The 22,504-nt window shown below is 40.0% G+C and overlaps 1 protein-coding gene across 1 annotated transcript in view; it reads right to left on the reverse strand.

Moving 5' to 3' along the window:
* ZFHX4 (zinc finger homeobox 4) overlaps positions 1 to 22,504 on the reverse strand; it is a 165,280-nt gene that overhangs the window by 24,638 nt on the left and 118,138 nt on the right. The window contains exons 5-6 of the mRNA XM_067553588.1: positions 8,276 to 8,330; positions 1,974 to 2,113 (exon numbers count right to left, since the gene is read on the reverse strand). Of these exons, the coding sequence (XP_067409689.1) occupies positions 1,974 to 2,113; positions 8,276 to 8,330 (195 nt within the window). The remainder of the gene's footprint in view (positions 1 to 1,973; positions 2,114 to 8,275; positions 8,331 to 22,504) is intronic.

Genomic DNA, 22,504 nt, shown 5'->3' on the forward strand with positions numbered 1-22,504 from the left:
AGAAAGCTCAAATTAACATTCAATTATACATAAGCAGTTATTCAGTCATTAGAAATACTTGTCAGCTGAGTTGAGAATTAAGACCATGGCATGTGTGTTACATATGCGGAATTAATTTAGAAAATTAAAGAAAAGTTTTTAAAAGGTCAGTTTAAGAGTTTACAATATAAACTATTTTCCGAGGTTGCTGTAAAGCATGAGGACAATCATTTGCATTTCTGCATTTCTTTTTATATGGCTCTTGCTGCCATAATTACTGACACTGGGGTGCACAACAATTATGCCATTTTCATTGCTCTGCACCCAGGAGGCATCTGGGCATAGCTTTGCCCAATTAAAGTTGGCTCTTATGACAGACTAATCCTAGTGGAATCTTGAGAATTCCCCCACACTATTTCTTCCAGAGTCCATTTTCTCTGTTGGACCTTTAACACCTTCCTTCTTCCTTGACAACTATGAAGGAGTTTGCTTTACAAAGAGTGGGCAGATAAGTCCTCTGAAGTGGATTCGGGTGCTCCCTAGGTAGAGTGAATGATAGGAAATGTATGTTTCATATGGCTGTCTCCTTTTCCTTGAAGCACTTCCAGGATGACCCACTGATTAGACAATGCAGAAAAGAACCAAGTCAGCTTAGGAGCATGGCTTTACCATGCTGCAGACAGCTCTTTCCAAGTCAAAGAGCCAGCCAAGAGGGATATATATTTTAAACCACAATACAGTTTCTTCTTAAACATCATCTTTGTCATCAGCAGCCTTTCTGCAGTCTCTTGATCTCAAAAATAAACGGAGGTTCTAAACTGTAACAGATATTGACCTTAACATGTCGACAAGAAAACTTAAACTAAGCTTTAATCCCTAAAGCAGTCTTCTCAATTACTTTGATATAGAAAGGGCCAAAAATAAATCCAAAAATTTTAATATGTAAAGAGTGAATTACAAATATGGGCTAATTCAGGTTTAAGTAAATGTGCCTGTAAAATGATATTTTCTGTACAAATATATGTCATTATGGAGAATACAAGCTCCTTTATATGCTGCTGTCATTGGGATACAGGGAAAAGATATATGACTACCTGAAACTAATAGGCTTCAACCTGTTTCAGCATTTCTTCTGCTTCAATGAATCCAACATAATATAACTAGGTATAGCGTGCAGCAAAAGTAGCCAATGTAATATTCATTGCGACCATAGATTTCCATCTCATACATAAAAAACATGGATGAAGTCACATATTTGCCAAATCAAATACAGAAAAAGCCTTGGGTATCTAGACCAGATGCTGGCCCTGGGTTTGTTTGTGCACAAGTAAATGTCATGACATAGGGGTTTTGTTTTCAAAGACAGTAGCTTTCATTACTGGCCTTTGTCTATTCCAGGAGATGAAAATTACCTAACTCATAATCCATTTTCAATGGTATTTCCTCTTTCTTAGGCTGAATCATCTGTAAACTTTTTTGCTGGATTTTGGGGCAGGTGGTTCCCTAAATGCCTCAAATAAATGCCCAGAAAGAGGACAGATTCTTGACTGTAAGTGATCAGGCAGCAAGAATGAAAACAAAAACAACAATAATAAATCCCTCTACATTCTTAGCGTTACAAGGGGGACCAAATTTGATTGCAGGGGAAAAAAGAATTCAAGTGGTATCTAATCCTATGCTTATGAAAAATTAATATGCCATCAGAGGAATCACAAGTACAGCTAAGATTAATGAAAGGAGCTTAAAAAATTACAAGCACACAAACTGATTTGATTAAAAAATAATCTCACTGGTCGTCCTGTAATATTCTTCAACTTATCCGCATCTATCCTGTCAGATGGTTATGATTAAAAATAGGTCAATGGGAGGCTACTGATAGAAATCACATGCAAAATGCACATGCAATGAATAGTAGTGGGAATGTCCAGACAGTTTAAAATGAAAGAGCATTTAACAGGATAAGGGGAGGGGAGGACAAAATTCTAGCATCTTACCAGAGTCTTTACTAGCTTTTTTGCCTTCACTAGTGTCTCTCTCACTTGTGTCTTTATCATCAGCAACAGCCACTGATGTACTTTTAGCAGACCCTTCCGTATCTTCACCTTGTTCTTCTGTGGATAAGCACAGAGAAGAGCTAACTTAGTGACCAGTTAACATCAATTAAAAACACAGCCTTTAATATGAATAGAATCAAAGGAAAGCGGAGGGGAGAGTGAATGAGGGGGGAGAAGGAATGGCATTGAAAAGTGATTTGATATGAATTATGAAAAAATTGTAATATTTCAGATTTTCGAAAGAAATTATAAACAGGACTTTATCAGACCATACAGTATTCAGCAGTATGACAGATCTAAAGCTTCTCATTTGGTACTCATTGGCTAAAAGTAATTTGTATAAAAATACACACACACACACAATGCCACAAAGAATTGAACAAAATAAAACCCTCATATCTAAAACGTATTTTAAAGCTAAAAAAAAAAAAAAGGAGAAAGAAACTCAAATATAAATCCTATTAGTGTAGCAGTATCCTGCTAATTGCAGTATGTAAGTACTGTATTAGGTATAAACCTTTGGCTTTGTTGGAGAACTCTCAAATTTTGTCTCCAGGGGGAGCTATTCAGGGTAAATGATTCAACTTAGTATATTGCTCTTAAGGAAGCAGTATTACCCACACCTCACTTACGTGTTCACACAAGCTAGATTACATGGAAATCTTCACAGTAATTCAACCCCATTTAATTATTCTGTAAATTTAGCTATGCTGCTACTGGTGGATTAATCTGTTTATGCAGTTAGCTTCTATGCTGGGGCTGTGTAGCACTAATCCGTGAAAGGCCCACTGTTCCTTTTCATTCTGTGATCATTTGTCTCTCACTGTGCTGATGTCACATTTTAATGAATTTTTAGCAATCTGAGTAATGCCAGATAACCAGACTTGCAACTCCCTACAGCACAGCATGCTGTTTTCATTGCAGCACAAAAAAATAAAAATAATATTTCCCAGTTTAGGTAGGAATTATATAAATTAGAAGGTGAAGGTAAAATAAGATTTGAAGCACCAGGCTGCTCAATTTCATAAAATCTTTAATGACCATATAAATTAACCCTGGAAAGGCAAAAGGTCACAGACACACATTTGCATACACTCTTCTATTCACTTTTGATAAGCACAGCTTTTATGCAGGGAACATGATACAATTAACCCTTCACTAACCATACAAAATGCAGCTACCGACATTTTAAGTGTCAAGCATTAACTGAAAATTACACACTGCATAAAATTTTCATTGTAAATGCTATAGTGATTGAAAGGGGAAATAGTGGCCCTCTCCGCACCCCATGTTTTATTAATAACATTCTGACAAGAGAATGAAATATCCTGTCATATGTAGCAGCTGAGCACAAAAAAAATTGCTACTTAGTGCCTTACTTGCCAGCCATACACTGAAACTGTACGTCTAGGCAAACAACCCCGAGAAAGACAGTAGCATACTTATCAGATTCTAAACTCTATACAAAACCTTTTGTAAATTAAAAAAGAAAGAATTTAGCTGCAACTGTGAATTAAAGAAAAAAAATCAAATCAAAGTGTTTGGCACTGAGATCCCAGTGTATCTCCATGAGAGGGCTAAACATCAATGTCCATTTTTTAAAACAATGCTGAAAAAAAGTCAGTCATCTTTTTAAAATAAATGTATATATAAAAATTACCATCAAAATGGGAAAACACTTCTTGCTGGCTTAGCCTCTTCCCCCCCCCCCCCCCCCAGTGATTGCTAATCAAACATGGTAGGGCTCTTAGTCACAGTTGGAAATGAGGCTGTATTTGTAAGGGTGGCAGGGGAGCACAGTTTGGGATGCTGTGAGTCTGTGATCATGACTGGATTGGGCTGTGTTAATGCCAAGTGCACACACATGAGGCTCATATCCAGTGTCAGGCCCCGTGGCCTAAAACAGCCTATGGCAATTCCTTTTCGACTCATCCTTGGGAATGAATGCATTGCTTCTTTTTGTAGATTTACTGGCCCATTCCCTCTGGGCTGGAAAATGAAGTGTCAAAGTGCTACTGAGTGTCCTTATCTTGAGGGGACATAAAATTGTACGGGCTATCGTGGCACACATTAATAAACCATTGTGTGTGTGTCAGGAAAAGAGCGAGAAAATTATGAAGGTACTAAAAGAAAAGCTACAGTATCATCTGGGTCTCATCAGACAATTTTTGCAGGGTGCTCTCCTGTTTTTCTGGTATGTGTTTTAAGTGTGAGAGAAATTCCCAGACATGTTCTCCTATACATCATCGTGGTGTCTGACCTCAGCCTGACCCTGGCAACAGTTTGAGAAATCTGAATGTGAACAAAGACTCTGTGTCAGCAGCAGAGAGAGATTGCAGGATAGACTTTCCCCATCAACTTAATCGCAAACAGCAGTTCTGAGACCATAACTTTACAGGGCTCCACCAAGCCACAAACACATAACCTTTAGAGGTGAAACTGCCCCCCCCACCCCCACCTCCTTTCTGTGATTTTTCTCAGTCCTCTGGTACTCCCTTTGATGTAGCAAGGCAATTAGCTCTAATGTTCAAGTACTGCAGACCTGTTTTATGGTTTGGAAGGTGAGAGCTGTTTATTACAGGTAGGCTCCTGGGGGCCATAAAGGCTTTGCAAATTTTTAATCATGCAAAAAACTAATCAAAATGTAACTTATACACACCATAAAAATTAATATCATTATTATGCACAGTATAAACTGGCTGCCTCAGCTTTCAAAGGCACTCTTAGAAAATACATTTGGCATTCATTTCAAAAATCTGTATGGTGTTCATTTCAGAAATAAATTTCACAGATAAAAAATGATAATGTAGCTCCTCATAGATTCCTTAGAAATAGTAGCAACTGTGTCTGTGATTGCTGCAAGTTCAAACCATCACCAGGTTTGAAGATACAGTAGTTCTACTTAAAACAAACTGTTAAAATTAGGAAAGGGGATAAATACTGAATAAGCCTTATGATAATTCTTGAATTTTATTAGAGAGTAAATGTTAGGCATAAATACCAAATTGTGCTACCGTCATGCACATCTGTGTTGACTTTCTACAAATATCAGTTTTTAGCAACTATTTATTATTATTATTTCATATTTTAACAAAGAAGGATACCAGTCAGTTCTCAATATGTGATAGCTCCAGCACAAAATAACAAATGCAGCAAAATGCAATATGATGGCACTTCAGATTTCAGCAAGTTCTAATACTTGGTTTGAAATTTACAAGAGTTCTACCTATATACTTTTACAAATGCCAGCTTTGAAAATAAATAGAATATAAGATTAAAATGTACCTTAATAGTTTTAATAATGCTTACTATGGTGTTACAATATTTTTGTCATCCCTGGTTTTATTTTATCTAAATGTTGAAAAGTTCCTTTAATGTCGGGTCTCTTGAGTTTAACAATTATCAACTTTTTTCCTACAACTAATTTAGAATCACATATAAAAAACCAATGCTAGTGCACATGGGCACCAGGTTTGTATTATTTTTGATGGTGCCCAGAACTGCTCCAAGTCCCGCCTCCCACACCTGCCTTGTAAGCCCTTGGGGGAGGCAGGATGCCAGCCGGGCCCACGGTGGAGAGGGGTGGGGCTAGGAGGTGGAGGCAGCCATCGCACTGCTTGGGGCAGGAGCAGCTCCTGACCAGGGCACTGTGCCCACGTGGGAGAGAGGAGGGGGAAGGGGCGGGGCAGGGCTGGGAGGGGGGAGTGGCTGCCATGCTACTTGGAGGTGGGGCCGGCGCCGGAGCGGCTCCTGGCCAGCCACTGTGAGTGTGTCCAGGGGTAGGGAGGCAGAATGGCCAGGTCGCCCTGGGCGCTGGGGGCCGCAGCGCTCTGCCCCTGCGCCACTGAAGGCTCTGCAGCCAGCCCCTCAGCAGTACAGAGATATTGGTGGAGCCGGGCCCTGAATATTAGTGAATATTCATTCCTGAATATTAGTGGAGCACGGGCACCATGGGCCCATATAACTCGCTGCCTATGTGAGTGCAGTCTGCAGAATGCACTGTTAGAATCACATTAAAGATGAAAAATGAAAAAGTCAAGACTCCAAAAGCAACGTTAACTAGCTCATACCGCACTCCATGTTTTATTGCATACCTTTGACATCCTACACTGTAATAGATTAAGTTACAAATTTAGGTCCCACTCCTGCAGTGGGATTTGTGTGGGCGAATCCATATGACCACACATAGTCACAGTGAAGTCAACGCAATTCTGTGGGGCATAAGGTTCCGCCTATGTAAATCCACTTGCACAATCTAGGCCTTAACCAGACAAAACTGAATACTATAGATTCAGAATACAACTGCCTAGATATCGCTCTTCGGGCCTGGGCATTGCATGGCTTGTTGGAGATGACAAATGGAGGAACAAATGGGTAAGAGTTCCCTTGATCCACTATAGGCCAATGACACAGTTAAGGATGGGGCTGGAGACCCACCTGACCTCCATAGTTGGAGCAGGGCAGGATGGGGCTGACACAGTCCTCTCTCCTGTGCTTTGAGGATGCCATTCTGACCAGGTATTCAGGTCACTTCCATTTTCCCCTATTCGAAAGTGAAAGAGGGTCCTCTATGGATCAGCAGAGTAAGTTTCCTGTCTCCAGTCCTGGTCAGTGGAAAAGCTCTCGATCAGGTCTCTGGGCCCTTTCTTTTACTCTACCCACCAACAGCCAGAGGCTCTTCTTCAGGCCTGGGCTCCTGTCAGTCCCCTTGGTCCCTCCCAGTTGTGCGTGATTTACTAAGAATTGCAGAGAAGTGGAGAAGAGCAAGATTAAGAAACTTGTTTGTGGTGGAGTGGGATGGATGAGTGACAGTATAAGTGAGTTAAATATGATGCTGAGTGAGGTGTAAATTGATCTGGCTTTGAGAGGAAGACAAGATTATGGGGTAGTTTAGACTTTTTTTAGGGGTTTGATATTCAATGTGCCTAACACCCAAAACTCCAATTAAAGTCTAAGGGTGCTATGGGTGCGCCTCTGAATAGCAGGCCCAAGTGGAAGAAAACACAAACTAACAGGGGTTTGGAAAGGAGGGAGAAGTTAATAGGAAGAAAAGAAATCGGAGAGAGAACGGGAGATTGGAGAATAGAGAAGAAAGGATAGTATACAATGCAGGGAAAAAGAAATGAAGTGAAAGAAGGAAAAACTACCATGGATAAAGAGGAAAAATACATATGGTATCAAGGAGAAATGAAATTTAAGTTAAGGAAGAGATTTTTGTTTTGTTTTGTTTTGTTTTGCCTCTAGATTACAGTAATTACACTAATTTGGCAGATATTTCCAAAACAATTAACTAGGAGACATGTTCTCCTGACTCTCTTACTGCAGTTTTACTCATACAAACACCCTTGCAAACGTTGTGTGTATTTCCTGAGATCCTTGAACCTGCCAGGTTGGTCCTGCAGAGCAGAGCACAAATTGGGACTAGGATGGTTCACTTTTTGGGTCAATGAGCTGGTTCAAGATTTTAGCTGCATTTTATATAGTGGTCATTCACCTTTATTTTGAAGTACATTGCTTATAATTTCCTCATCTTGAACCTCAGATGGAAAATGCATAGAAACAATCAACTGACAGTTTTTCGGTCAGGTTAGTCTGTGCCTGACAAACTAATAAGATGCAGGTATCTGTTGTAAACAACGTTACTTCAAATCCCAACTCTTCCAGCATTTTGTCTCCAATTTTCTAACTCAACAGGGGCCTGATCCTACACACCCCAACTCAGGCAAAAAGTCACATCAGTGGGGCTGTTCCCATGGGTAAGGGTTTGCAAGATCTAGCCATAAGCAAGCATTTTGACAAGGCAAAAATCAGAGAGTGAAATTCTGGGCCCAATGAATTCAAATGCGAGTTTTGCCATTGAATTCAGCTCAGGCCAGCACTTCCCCCACAGGTGTTTTGTTTTGTTTGTTTTTAACATTCAAGTAGACTATGGCTAATTACACAATATAAAGTATTTAGGGGAAAAGAATACCTAAACAGGGGGAGGATATTATCTGACATTTTAACATATACTTTACAAATCTGTATAGCTCAAGATAATTTAATGTTCAAGAATTATTTACCCTAGTAATGTTATTGGATTCAGTCTGGGGGGAATCCATCATCAGTGCTAAATAGCCCCATATATACTAAACACATCACAGATTATCAAATAGACATTTTAAATAAACACTCTGACATTACATATGCCTGATACTGTATTTTTGCAGAAGATGAGCTGCTTGGAAATTATCTGTGGTCACTCCAATTGATCTTTAAGGTCATCCTCAAAGGTCTTGATTCTCAAAGAATATGTTCCTGGGTATCACCTAACAGTTCTAGTCAATCATCTACTTTGTTTTCATAATGCTTTGCCATATCTAGAAGTACTGCTTCTGTGGGTGATATTTTTGAAAACAATATTATAATAAAGTAGTGGCTGTCATGGAGACCAGATAGTGCAGCGGGTGTCAAAATGCTCTCCATGTTGCACCATTTTGTTCTGAGGTAGTTGAATATTTGAAAGGTGCAAAACTTATTTTATTTTTTTTACCTATTGAAATATATTATTACAAGAGAATTCTGACCGTTAAACTGTAATGGAATGGAGGTGTGATCATGTTGCCTCTGCAATGACCCCTTGTGGCCTGTCAGGGCATGACTCAACCAGCTGCAAGTCTCCACCAGTACATTGCTGTCTCTGTAAGGTCCAAGATAACAGTGCTTTGCCCTCTTGTAAAGGCACATTTCAGTCCTATCCCTTTCGATGTGTTAAGGTCCAAAGGAAATCAGGAACCAAAAGCAATCACAACTAAAACCATGATTGTCCAATGAACTTTCAGTGGAACCCCACACTTCTATTCAGCGTTAGTCTCCAAACACTCCATGCTTCTGCCAATGCTGCAGGTTCTGGCTGTCCCTTGTAGTATTGGTGTACTCAGTCAGCAAGCTAGCTCAGTCTCTGAGCTGCAATCAGGCATCTCTCCCATCAACAGAAGCAGAACTCTGTTCTCCTTCCTGGTCAGCTCTGAACTGGGATAGGTGTCCTTCTTTTAACTCCCCTCTCCACACCTGACATTTGCTGCATGTGTAGCAGGGCGGGGGCCAATTGGGTTCACAGACTTTTCTTAACCTTCTCATTATCAGCATGGGTTCTATCTGCCTCATTGATCACCTTATTGCCTGTACAAGGCTTAGTTGTCCCATCACACACACCCTCCTCCTCAGGATGCTGCTTGGGGCACCACTGTCCTTCACCAGTCTGCATTTCGGTGAACACTCCCAGCCCTATGCTGGATGTGGGACAAGAAGGGCTGGAGATACAGATACCACCTCATGAGTCAGGGGTTGTTGTCTTTCATGGTATGGAGCTATCATAGAGTAGCATGATTTGTGGACAGAGTGAATCCATTGCCAAGAAGGTAATATCAGAGTGCTCTTGTGGCCCATTTCATTGGTGGCTGAGTGGGCTCTCCCTTTTTCTACTACTAATGAAACTTATAGTTTCTGTTACCTGGCAGCTCTGTGTTCTTGAGGAACCAGGGCGCAAAACCCCGACTCTCTCTCTGGCTCACCTGAATAAACCACCCCCCCACCCACCAGAAACCAAAGGCTGCTTGAACCAAAAACCAAAAGCATTCTCAATATGAAAAGGCAGGAGACACAACTAAAACCCTCCCATCAAGGGTGAGACAACTCCCCATGCCTCATAAGCATCTCAGTTAGCACATGAATGGAGAATAGAAGCCTCATCTACATCAAAGATGGAACACACACGGAACTCTGGGATTGGTAAAGCAGAGAACGCACTGAACTCTGGTATTGGTAAAGATGGAGAATGCACTGAACTCTGGGATTGCTGAAGCAGGGAAGCACTGCATGTTGGGAAATTCCTGCTCTTGATGTAAATGAACTAACACCTGTGCACATCCAGCTCCGCAGTTATCAGACCATTCTAGTTATTGATATGCAAAACACTGTATCCTGGTTGCATTGTGAGCTCTCTCTCAAAGAAAGATGCCCTTCTAGAAAGGATCGGCTCCTTTTGTCCAGACATTGTTTATCCATAAACAAACCTGGGGTCTACAAGACCCCAGTCAGAAGTCAAACCTCTGTTCTGATGCTTGGATCCAAACTCTGCATCAGTTCCACTGGAACCTGTCTTCTCTTCCTGACTGATCGTGTTGGGGGCTCTGCCAGACTAAAAGCCCTCCAGACCCTAAGTACAAGCCTGTTCCTGGGAACCTCTGAGCTGCATGGAGTGGTGAGACCTCCCTCACCTCTTCTTCTCCAATACACTTTTTGTCTCTCTCCCTCTCTCTCTTAGTCCAGGTATAACTTTCTACTTTTGTAATCAAACCTGGGATAGCTTTCTCCAATACCCCAACTGTAATTGTGTAGTATTGTAAGCATTTGATTGTTTTTCTCTCCTTGTATTGTATTACTATTAGTATCATAAATTTTATAAACCTAGCAATAAAATAACTGTTATAATCAAGCTGGTTGCCACTCTCTCTCTATCTCTCCAAACTTTATTTTACTCCTTTGTGTTCTTGGTCCCTATCTTGCTCTGTAGCAACACTTCTCTTACCTAAGCCAAAGATCTCTGGAGGGCCCAAAAATCCTATGGGTTTGCTCATCAAGGGGGTTACTGCTAGAACAATTGTGGTGTAAAGGGGGCATATGAAGGGGACAGCTGAGAAGTGCTACTATGCCTAGCCTATGGAGTTCAGGGGCAAATAAGGGTGTGGCTCAAGGTGCTGTTTGACCCAGCCTGATTGAGTCCAGGGGCAATTAAGGAGAGTAGCTAAAAAGGTGCTGTTTGGACCCAGCCTGCTTTATTCTGGTGCATTGCAAAGGGGCATATAAGGGTGGCCACTGAAAGTGTGGTGTCACCCAGCCTGCTGAGTTCAGGGATGCATAAGGGGTCAGCTGACAGTGCTGATAGCCTGGTCCGCTCAGATGCACTCAGTTAATCTGAAATGTGCGTGTGTATCTGTGCGGGGTTTATTTGAATCTGGTGCTGGAGGAACCCAGCCCTGGAAACCTTAGGTCCTGCAGGATAACTCCATTCGGAGGGGCTTGTAGCCATATGAACACACAAGTAACACAAGCAGTACATTAATAGAATCACACACCCCTTCCAGGAAGGTAACCCTAATAAATAAGCATACCCCAAGGTGAAGCTGTGGTAACAAATATCAGAGTGCTCTTGCGGCCCATTTCACTGGTGGCTGAGAGGGCTCTCCCTTTTTCTACTACTAATGAAGCTTATAGTTTCCTAGAATTCCCTATGTCCCTACCTCCGCTATGCCAGCACAGTCTACTGAATCCTGAGCCTTCAGCTGTTGGAGCATTAGGGTTCCCATATTCTCTGCAGGTCATGAAAACTTATCTAGGAGGTTCCCAAAATATTTCCAGTCTCAGGCTATAATGACTGGGGAGGTGAGAGATGCAGCCAAGCTGACCATTAGAGACCTCATATTTCCCCCCATAGTTAGCTGAATTTATGTGTTGGAATATGGCTTTACAAACCTATGCACACACTGTATGCCCTGGGGAGGCCCTGGATTCAGTACCAAAAGATTTCCTCACAATGATCTGGCTATACCCCAAGTCTACTAGTCCCACTACTTCCATCCCATGTATATTAACAGGTACAGTCAGTTTAGCTGGCCACAGCCAGCATGCTAGGGCCTCTGCAATCCAGGCTTGCCAATAACCAGATTCCATGAATGGGCAGTCCTGGTACCTGTGCCTTGGATGGCCATATGAAAACCAAATGTCCTGAGCCTGGTGGCTAGTACTGGGACCTACTCCCAGTCCCTGGGTTGATCCTTCTGCAGAGTCCTCCCAGGGTGTTCCCCATTTAGAATGTGACTGGTCCAAGGATTCTTGAGCTGAGCCCAACCCAGCAGACCTACCTATTCCAAGCTGCCCATGACCCCCACAACTTTCCATGCCTCTTGTACCCTGGCAAAGGAGGACCTGGGAGGGCGTCACATACCCTGGCCAGGTTTCCCATCACCTGGAGTGGATGCCTTGATCACAGGAAGTCCCTTTCTGGATGTCTCTACAGTCAAAAGTTTCAGGAAAGGCCCTCCATCCAACTAAGTGGACTGGCACTGAGGTCTGACTGGCACAGAGGCCCCCACTGGGTCCCTGGCGGAAGGCCCAGCTGTTGCTGTTGTTAAGTCTCCTATCAGCTGCTGCTGCTGGGAGGCCATCTGCTATAGGAGTGTGTTGCTTTTGTTAGTAATGGCATTCTGCAAAGCCATCCATTTCAGTAGTTGCTCCATGCCCACACTGCTGGGAAGTCACTTCCTTAGGTGTTTTTTATTTTACTTTTGAAGTCCTGGCCTGCTCCCTTCTGCAGGGGCTAGATCTGTGCCCACATTCTCCATCAAGTTTGTGACTGCATCTGCAGCATCCTTTTGTGGCCCAGCAGCACATCACTTTCTCTGAGAGGTCTGAAGTAGCAATGCTTTGGCCCTCTGGTCAAGGCATACTTTTTTCCTACCCCTTCTGGGATGTTAAGGTCCAAAGGAAATCAGGAACTACAAACACTGCACAACTCAAAACAGAGTCAATCTAACAAACCTTTGGTGGTACCCCAATCTTCTACTTAGGGCTTGTCTCCCAAATAGCTTGTGCTTCTGCTGATCCCCTGAGATCTGGTCATCCCTTGTAGCAGGGGCTTATCCAGCTAGCTTAGTCTCTGAGTTGCAACCAGTCTTCTTTCCCATCAAGAGAAGCAGAGCAATGCTTTGCTTTCCTTTCTGGTCAGCCCTGAACTTCGCTATGTCTCCTCCTTTCAACTCTCCTCTCCAGGCCTGGTGCATGTGAAGTGGGGCAGAGGCCAACTGGGTCCACAGGCTCTCCTTAACCTTCTCATTGTCAGGGCCTATCTGCCTCTTTTAAACACCTTATGCCGGTATGGGGCTTATCTGTCTCATCAAAGGAAGATATGGTGGTGGCACTCTGCCAACTAATGTCACATCCATATTACCCATTCACTACATCCACATTTTCAGCATTTCTCACTTGCCACACTCTGTCTCTTCCTCCTGGCTGCTGGGAGATCAATGGAGCTGTCTCTCTTCTACTGCACTTCTGCTCTATTTCTTTCCCGCTCTTTGCTGTTGTCAAGGAAGAGTATTTTTCTCACCCCCTGCAGCTGGTAGATAGAAGAGATTCACCATAGCAGTGTAATCATATCCATCCAGATTTGGGTTTTTTTTTACTATGTGCACCACCAAAGGTTCCACCTCCAGGTGATGGACAGGGAGAGGGTATGTTAAGATGGTGGGATGTCTTTTCCACTCTAGTGACTGAGTGTGCTTTCCTTTTTTCTAGGTACTCAGATGAAATATTCTCCATTCTCCCACTCACTTTCTGAGAATTGGTTTGGGACAGGGATGGTGACTAATAATGAGGTGGAAAATGTATGAACATTTTATTTGGGTAAATTAATTCTAGTTTAAATTGCTTTTCAATAAAAGAGGGTAATTTCACTGTTTTATTTTTATATTGATATATCATCAAATGTTTTGCAAGAAGCAAAAAGCAGTTTATGAAGACAAAACCATTAACAGAGAACGTCAGCTGTTCAGAATGCAACTCCAGCAATGTTTTCCAGATGTGATTAGAGATGTACCGTTAATCATTTATTATGCAAAAACAGAGCCTTCTCACACTTGGCCACTTCTAGAAAGGCACTGAAGCATGAATCTATGTTGAGAGTAGTTTTACTTTTCCAGTTCATCTGTATTTGTCTTTTGACTGCCATTATGGTTCACAGAAGCTGATGTTTCTTCCATCAGTTTAGGATATGGAGAGTGTTAGTGTTTTCTGCCATGCTGACTAATAAAACTATAAAATACGAAAGTTTACCTCATACACACTGTGTTGTTAACCATTATCCATCATTTGGGATCTGATCCAGAGCCCACTGAAGTTAATAGGAGTCTTGCCATGGACCTCAGTGGTCTTTGTATCAGGCTCCTATTCTGTTCTATTCTATTCTGTGCTCATTCTTGTCTTATGGAAAAGAATAAATAGAAGCGCCTGGTATGTCTTCTCAATAACATCTGTTATTTTATATACCTTGACTATATACCTCTTACTCGTCTTTATTCCAGTTTGTCTTTTTAATATCTCCATATACGTAAACAGTCTTTTCTGCCCCCTTGTTTCTTGTAATTTCTGTTGCTCATTTCTGGATACTATTTCTTAAACATTCTACTGAGATGAAGTGACCAATGCTGAATGCCATATTAAAGGTGAGGATGTACTACTTTTAAAAATAAATGTATTATGCCCATTCTATAATTCGTATACTACCTTTGTCACCATAGTATTTTTTATTATTCCCTATCTACTAAATATTGCCTTCCCATGTATTTGCTTTTTTGAATACCACTGCACAATGAGCAGATGTCTTCCTGGAGATGTACATGATGATATTTAGATAGGTTTCTTGAAAGGTTGCACCACGTTAAATCAGTGTTCAGTGTGCACAAGTAGTTCAAATTGTTTGTTCCAGTGCCCATTATCTTACACTTGTCTACGCTGAACTTCATTTACCATTCCATTGCCAATCTACCATGTATCTTCCCTTATTTATTCCTCTTAGCCAAGCTTTATGTTCAAATCTATTAACATCACTTGGGCTAGCTTTCCATTTTTAACAGATACGTTTTTCACCTGAATACATTCTTGTACATCACCTTGTCATATAGCCAAACTACCTGTCTCCAGTTTTATAATTCCCATGCCTTGATGTTTCATGTCACCTGCAGAACCAGATGAACTAAAGGCAGTGAATAAGTGAATTTAGCCCCTCTTTTTGTTTCTTTCTGAACTGTCTGGGAACCTATAAATATTTTCACAAATTTGCTTGTTCAGAACTTTTTGACAAATATTTTATGTGAACATACAACTGGACTGTTATGGACTCTTTGCAAATTGTTTACTGCAAGCACAGCTTAAAGTATTCAGTACTCACAATTCAAAATTTGAGCTGCTTCAGCTAGATACTTAGATCACATGGTCTCTGTGGTTCTTTTATGAGGACAGTGCAGAGCCTTCTACCCATCCACCCAAACAAGGTTGTAATAACTGCATGTGTGTAAGAGTCTTTACCAAAGACTCCTCCCAGACACTTTCAAAATCTCCCTCACGAAAACTCCTGTAATAGTTGCACCTAACCCAGGAGGTGGGGAGCAAGGGAGAAAACCCTGTCCAAATGATGGGTTGATATGAGGGAATCTCAGCAATGGATTCCTCCAGAGGTGTTCACCTCAAAACCATTTCCTTAGGGCTTTTAATGTGAGTGGGGGTGATCTGGACCTATGTTACTAATTACAAAATCCCTTACCATCACAGCCTCTGTACTTCATGCTGTTGGGTCCCCGTCTCCCTAAGAGATCTTTTTTCAATGTAAGGAAGATGGTTCCCTTTTTAGGGGTATTATTCTTCATTGGAAGGAGTACATTATGACACTGGATTCTTTGTGGGAAGGATCAAGACATTTAGTTTGAAGGTGAATCTGCTCTACTGTGACCCTGTATATCCTGTCTGCTAAACTCATGCATGACGTAAGAGAAAGGGAAACATTATGTATTACAAACCACCTTTGAACCAAATTTATACCGTATAAAGTCCTAAAACACAACAGAGTAAAAGTTTAAGACAATACTCGGGGATTTCACTGCACTCATCAGATTGACGTTAACAGGAGTTGTATGATTAAAACCCCTTATACTAATTCAAAAATTTACCTCTTCATGTCACTGAATTAATGCTGAGGTCTATTAAGTTACCTTCAGAAGAGTCCGAGAAATAAAATGTATGACAAAGATTCAATCAATAAATATATTTACCTGATCTGCTCATTTAACACTGGTCTGGTAACTACAGTTAATGCGTATTAGAATATGCAGTGTCAGTGTCTCTCTTTATCCTACTAGTAAACATTTTTACTAAACATCTATGCTAATATCAGTGAAATGTAATAGTTATAATTTAGAGTTTTGTAATAGGACTTTCAAACACACACTACTTGATTTAGACACAGTATATTTCTAAAAATAAAAAGAAAATATTCCAGGCCTGATTTATGATGGGAAAAAAAGCAAACAAATGGACTTCAGACAGAATTGCAGTTGGTCAGCCATGCTATCTTTGTGTCAGCTTTTTTTTTTTTTAATGAAACAAGATGTTTAGACCAATGCACCATAAAGTAGCTTCATGGCTATTATTAGCCTGAAGAATGACATAATTTAAATGGACTTTGTCTTCAGTTAGCTTTTGCCTGAGTCAGGATAGTCACAAGAAAAAGTCAAGTCTATAGAGAATCAAACTGCAAAAAAGTGAGGTTTAAGTGAACAGGTATGATAAGATTATCTTCAGTGTTGCCTACCTCCGATTGACTTCAATGGGACAAGAGTTAGGTCAATACTGAACACTTCTGAGAATCACACCCATAATGCATATTTGCACAGAAATTAACACAAAACCACAAATTGGATTAAGAGATTTTTTACCAATGCAAAAATAGATCCAAAGGTCAGCCCTTGGCATTTAAGCAGATCTATATTAATCATAAAGGCACTGTCCTACACACATTTATGTATGAAACTTTATACATGTGAGAAGTCCTAATGATTTCAATTCATGTGTGTAAAGTTAAATATGTGTGTTGGCATTTACAGGATTGAGGTCTGTTAGTAGGCACTAGTCAATATTATTATTTCACTTCAAAACTAGTAATATGACTTGAAACACACAATAAATAATTGCCTAAACCTGAAAAATTCTGGAATATTTATCATAGGAGCAATAGTAATTTAGGCACCTCCATTTTTAAAAATAAAACTTTGCTGATTCCTACGTATTTTATGCATGTGATTTTAGCAAATTTTCCCCATCCAAACCCCTGCCCAATAAATAAATAAATAAAAGGTCCATATAGACTTTTCAATCATAAATTATTTTGATTCCTTTCAAGATAAGGGAGCTTGAATAATTCTCTCTCCCTTATGCACACACATGCGGACACACACACACACAAATCTTTTGTATATGTTTCTTGAAAGAATTACATGAAAATTAACCAGATAATTTTGACAACTCATATCCTAGTTTATCATTGGGGATATGTTTAATATTAACTTTTATACATGACAATACACTGTAAGACTCTCTAACCCAGGTCATTATGCAGACTAGTTTCCATCTTGGACTGCATGTAAAGACGTGGTGTTTGGAACCCATTCCATCATGAGCAGAATGGAATTTATTAGATCACCACGTCCTGTCTTAGCTGGAGGTGGGGAAGATGGCTTTACACCTACAGGTGCTCCTTGAGGAGATGTGCACTTAGCAGAACATCTGAAGTCACTTGTAGTTTGTGTTACTTCAGAGACACATTTACATAGCAGCTACTGGCTGCTGTCACCAAAGCAGACCTGGTGGCCACTTCCATGTGTAATCAGTGGTTTTGCCCACCATCCACGTGTCCATGGAGATATGAACCAACCCACAGTTGACCAAACAAACCTGCCCTGTTCTGAAACTCTGGGTCACCTTCAGTCAAGAAAAACGTACAGCTTGGTACCTGCCACCAGCTCTTGGATGTCTTCTCTGTTGTCATGGCATTAAGTTATTAGGTGAGCAAAGTGAACCTTGGCATGGGCTCTATGGATCTCAGTCTGATGGTACAATGTAACTCAGACATAAAATAAAATAAAAACAAATCCTAGCAACATTTTTTCAGTTATATAACCGGCCACTGCCTGCCAGAACAAGACAGAAACTAGGTCTATTGGAATTTATGTTTTGGGATGGGATGTATTTTCCAACTAAAACTGAAAGATCATCTATATCAGCTGAGAATGGCTTCTGATTAGATGTACTAGCCATACTGATCAGATGAAAACAGATTTAGCCATTGAGGGCTACAGAAAAAATTACCATTTAGCTTCTACAATGTCACCAACCTCAAAACACTTGAATAACCCTGCCTGAACTGAAGTTATGGTTCCTGAGTACAGCAAAACCAAAGCAAAACCAAGAAATACAATTGCAAAATGCTTTTAAAGATAGCTTGCACATACAACAATTTTGAATGAACCACTGTTGATGCATGGCTGCAGATCAAACTCAAGCAAAGACTGATTTCATATATTTCTGCAGTTAGTACTGAACAGTTTGCACAGCTATTGGTTTAACTCCTGTAGGTCAGTCAGGCCCAAAGAGTATGAAGAAACATTATTGGAGGCCAGGATCTGCATCTGTAAACAATGGAGTCAATGAAGCTACTTCTGTGAGCAAAGTACCATATGTGCATCGTTGTTGCAGGCCCTCAGCTTGTGTCACAAAAATGTATTGCAGTGTTGCCAGTTCTTGAAATTGTATCACAAGTCTCACAATATTTCATATTTTCCTTACAGCCACAGCTCCCAGAAGTTTAGGATTATCTGAGAGTCTTAGTTTTCATTTTAAAAACTGTTTCTAGTCCTCATGGTTGTGGATGTAATATGGAAAACATGAACTATAGCAGTTCAAAAACCAAAAAGCAAATGATTTTTTTCCCCCCAAATCTCATGATTTTTAAATGCAGTAAGACTTATTTGATGGTATCTTAGGAGAACTGCAAGCACTCACAAAAACACTTTTTTTGGGAGGAGGACTTCATCTATATTTTCTCCCTCCAGCTATGGCCATCTGAGGAAAGTAGTTGAAGAACAAACAAGTTGTGAAATTGGACAATTTAGGTTCATTAAAAAAAAAATCAAGAAAAATTGGGGCAAAAAAATATTTTTTACTGGGGCATTGTTTTCCTTGAATGAATTTTGTGAAAACATTGCTTGATAATTATTTTAAGATTCTTATAATTAGGAAAGCAGTAATTAGCTTGCTTCTGTATAAGCTGTCCGCATTCCTGTTTAAGCAGAACTGCAGTTAAAATAATTTTACAGCACTTAGAATGAAAGCACTAACCTACTAAGCTACAGTACAGCAACACACGGTCTCATCTGGAGCTCTACAGTTTCATTTAACTTTTGCTGAACCTTTTTTTTTTTTTATTATTTTCTAATCTAGTGTAGTTTGCCTAAACCCTCTATTTGATAGTCCTCCTACTGATTGTTTATTCCACAATGAAAATATGTGTAAAAATGATGGAAAATGTACTATGATACAAATAAAGGCTAGAACGGATGGCATATAGTCTTAGTAGCATGAACTGCTCTACTTTGTCAGTTACAATGTTTTATAACTTTTCTTTATTGGGAGAGAATTTAATAAGACAAATAATCAGTCATGAAGAATGAAGCAGAACTCTGGTAGTGACTGCTGGGTCCAAATGATGCATTGTACAGGGAAGAAAACAATACTGTAACCCTTTGTAATACAGAACACCAAAATAACATGAAACAAAAAGTGCCAACCTGAGAGACATGGGGCAGATCTTAGCTTTTAATAAGGTTGCTTCTCACTGATCTGGCAGCACACAGAAGCCTAAAAGCCAGTTTAACTGGCTACACAGGAATGCTCCTGTAGAAGAGGAATTACCAGTGGAACATAGCCAGTGTAGCTGGTTTGTTCCACCCCACCCTCAGTGATGGGGGACATTGCTGGGAGGGAGGGGACATCACTGAAATGCTGGACTTTAGCGATCCCTGGATGTATACCAGGGCCTTACCCAGCTCCCAGGAGCCCTGAGGATTGGAAAGCATAGAAGTGTTTTAAAGCCAGTTTAGCTCCCCCATCCTCAGCTGTGCACAGCAGAGCTGTGGTATAGCCAAGCATCTGGCCCTAAGAGTCTGTGGGAGTCAATATCTTGTATACTTGTTAATATTCATGGTTCATGATGAAAGAATATTTTATTAAAAGGACTTAAAAGACTGGAAGTAAAAAAAAGTGGTGACTCAACGTCTATATTTTGAAACATGGGCAAGCATGCTTAAAACTTCTTCCTTATCGTATCTATTTCATCCACTACACAGGCAGAAAAGTGAAGTTCGCAAGAATTTTGGCCTCTGAGAATGTCATAGAGTAGGAGTCTTGTGAATTTTACTTTTACACCCACAAGTATCACTATTTCACCTACAAGAAGGGAGTCCCTTCCTTCTTCAATGCACTTGTAATTTAGCCCTTGGCAGTAAAATTGGAGAAGGTCAGCAAAAAACATATAACATGTATCCAGGCATGTAAGTACAAAGAAAAACAGTACATTGATTTGTATTGTAGGACCTAGAAAAATCCAGCCAGACTTGCTTCTGCGCAGCCGGAGGAAAGACAAATGGAATATACCTGCCTTTTGTCAATCAGTTGGAGTAATCCATACTAGAGATACTGCAGCTGCTAGCACCAAACTGGTTGTTCCCAGGGAGACAAATTTAAATCTGTTCCCCCACCAAGCCAGCCTAACCCCTTGGAAGCCATGGAATGGTCTGTCTTCTGACCTGTGCCAGATTTCATTAATCCTTCCATTCCACCTATATCTGTGGTTTTGAGATTTAGAACATCAAAGGCGGAGTGTTATGGTTTCCCAATCCTAGTGTGGTTGCAAGCCCAGGGGGAATTCATTTCTCCCTAACAACAGGGATAAGCTGACCATGAAGGTTAGGCCATAGAAGGGCCACTTTTGCATCTATGTGTGTAAGTGATCTTCTTTCTGCCCTCTCTGGTGCCCTAGTCAGTGATTCTGGTCAGGGCTTTGGGGAGTATTGTTAATGATATTGTGGGAGACGATACAATTTAGCTTGCAAGCACTACATGCACTTGGGAACTAATTGTTAATTACTTATATTAATAAAGTTACAGTCAGTTTCACTACTTCTGTGAGTAAGGATCTTCATTCTGGTCTATCTGCAACAAGCACAGAGTTTATTTTTCAATTAAAATGGATTTGTAACCCTCCCTTAAAAGGAACCCCACCATATGTATTACCAAGACATTTAGACTGAATTATAAGTGCACTGAAGAAAGGCGGTATTTTTGGCTTGCCAACCTTTATGTGATGCACTGGTGTTTTGGAAGCATCATACTAATTTATTTCTATATGGGTAACCAAAGGATCTCATTTACTGAGGCCTACATTCAAAATCAAACCTTCTAGTTCTAGTATGCCTTATAAGAGGGAAATGTGTAGGAATTCTCTCTCTTTTCTTCATGGACAATTATTCAAGAGACTTCATATTGTAATAAAGTATAGTGTCCAGTCTTGCAATCAGTCATCTTTAGATTAATATTATTTTCTACATTGTAATTTCTTTGCCACTTCAAGAAAAGTATCTTTAAAAAAATTCAACACAGTTCTAAAAAACTATTAGACCTGCAACAGTATATGTTCTTTCATCAATAGGTATTTGACACTTACACTATTATTCTCAAATCAGTTTCTTATGTCTAATGAATCAGAAGGAGGCTTTTTTCCCCCATATGAATTCATAAATCATGAACATTCTTGCAAAGCACAAAAGAATAAAAATAATTTGTTAAAATAGTTTTATATATTCTAAATAATAATTGTCCACATTACAGCCAATAAGATTGTTATTGAGGTATCATATGGACTGTCAAAGTTTCTGACTGGAGAATTATGTTGGAAGCAACTTCTGCTTCTGAAGTGTCTGACAGTATTTGAGATCTCTTTTTTTTTTCCTTTAAAAAAATCTTAACAATATGGGTTGTCAGCAAATATATCTAGAAGACTTAAGAGGTTCTGTGAAAATCCTTCTGTACGGAATGCCACTGAATAATGAAAAACAGCACAACACATATTTCCCTCAATGGTGAATAATATGTCAGATAGAAGAACACATTAGCTTGGCCACTGTATATCTATAATGCATTTATTTCACTGGAATCTTTATGAAAAGTAAATATACAGCTCTGGTTATTGTTACTTAGCCAGCTCAATGAAATAAAGGAAGAGAGACCAATGGATGAACATTTTAGGTTTCTGAAGCTGCCAGGATAAAATTATTTGATTCACAGCTACACCTAATGTGGCTGAGTAACATAAACACTAATATCCTGTTTCTTCCCCTAGACAGCAAATCCTGTATTGCTTAAATTTAACTCGACTTGAGCTAATGCTGCTTCATAAAAAAAAAAAATGCTTATCAAATATCCTAGAGAGAGAGATCTCTGAAAAGAGTAAATACCAGTTCTGTATTACACAATCTGGAATGAACTCACAAATTCTAATATTCCTAGTGCATAATACATTTAAAAGTTTTGTGAGTGAGTTTCACCTCAGGTATCATACACTGTAATTCCAAGCCTGTGTGTCATGCATTGAAACATCTGCAACAGAATATAGCATTCTTCATAAATGAGATAAGCAACAGCATGCATTTAATTAAATCATTTTTAAAAGTATATCCATTAACTTGCACAGTGGAAAAGAAGTTTAAGGTTTTTCTGACTAAAAATATACATACATTTAAAATTTTCTGCTATGTTTAAATATACCTTTT

Source organism: Emydura macquarii, unplaced genomic scaffold (assembly GCF_026122565.2).
Source record: "Emydura macquarii macquarii isolate MOO-44397 ecotype Brisbane River unplaced genomic scaffold, CSIRO-AGI_Emac_v2 contig_1477, whole genome shotgun sequence".
NCBI lineage: Eukaryota > Metazoa > Chordata > Testudines > Chelidae > Emydura > Emydura macquarii.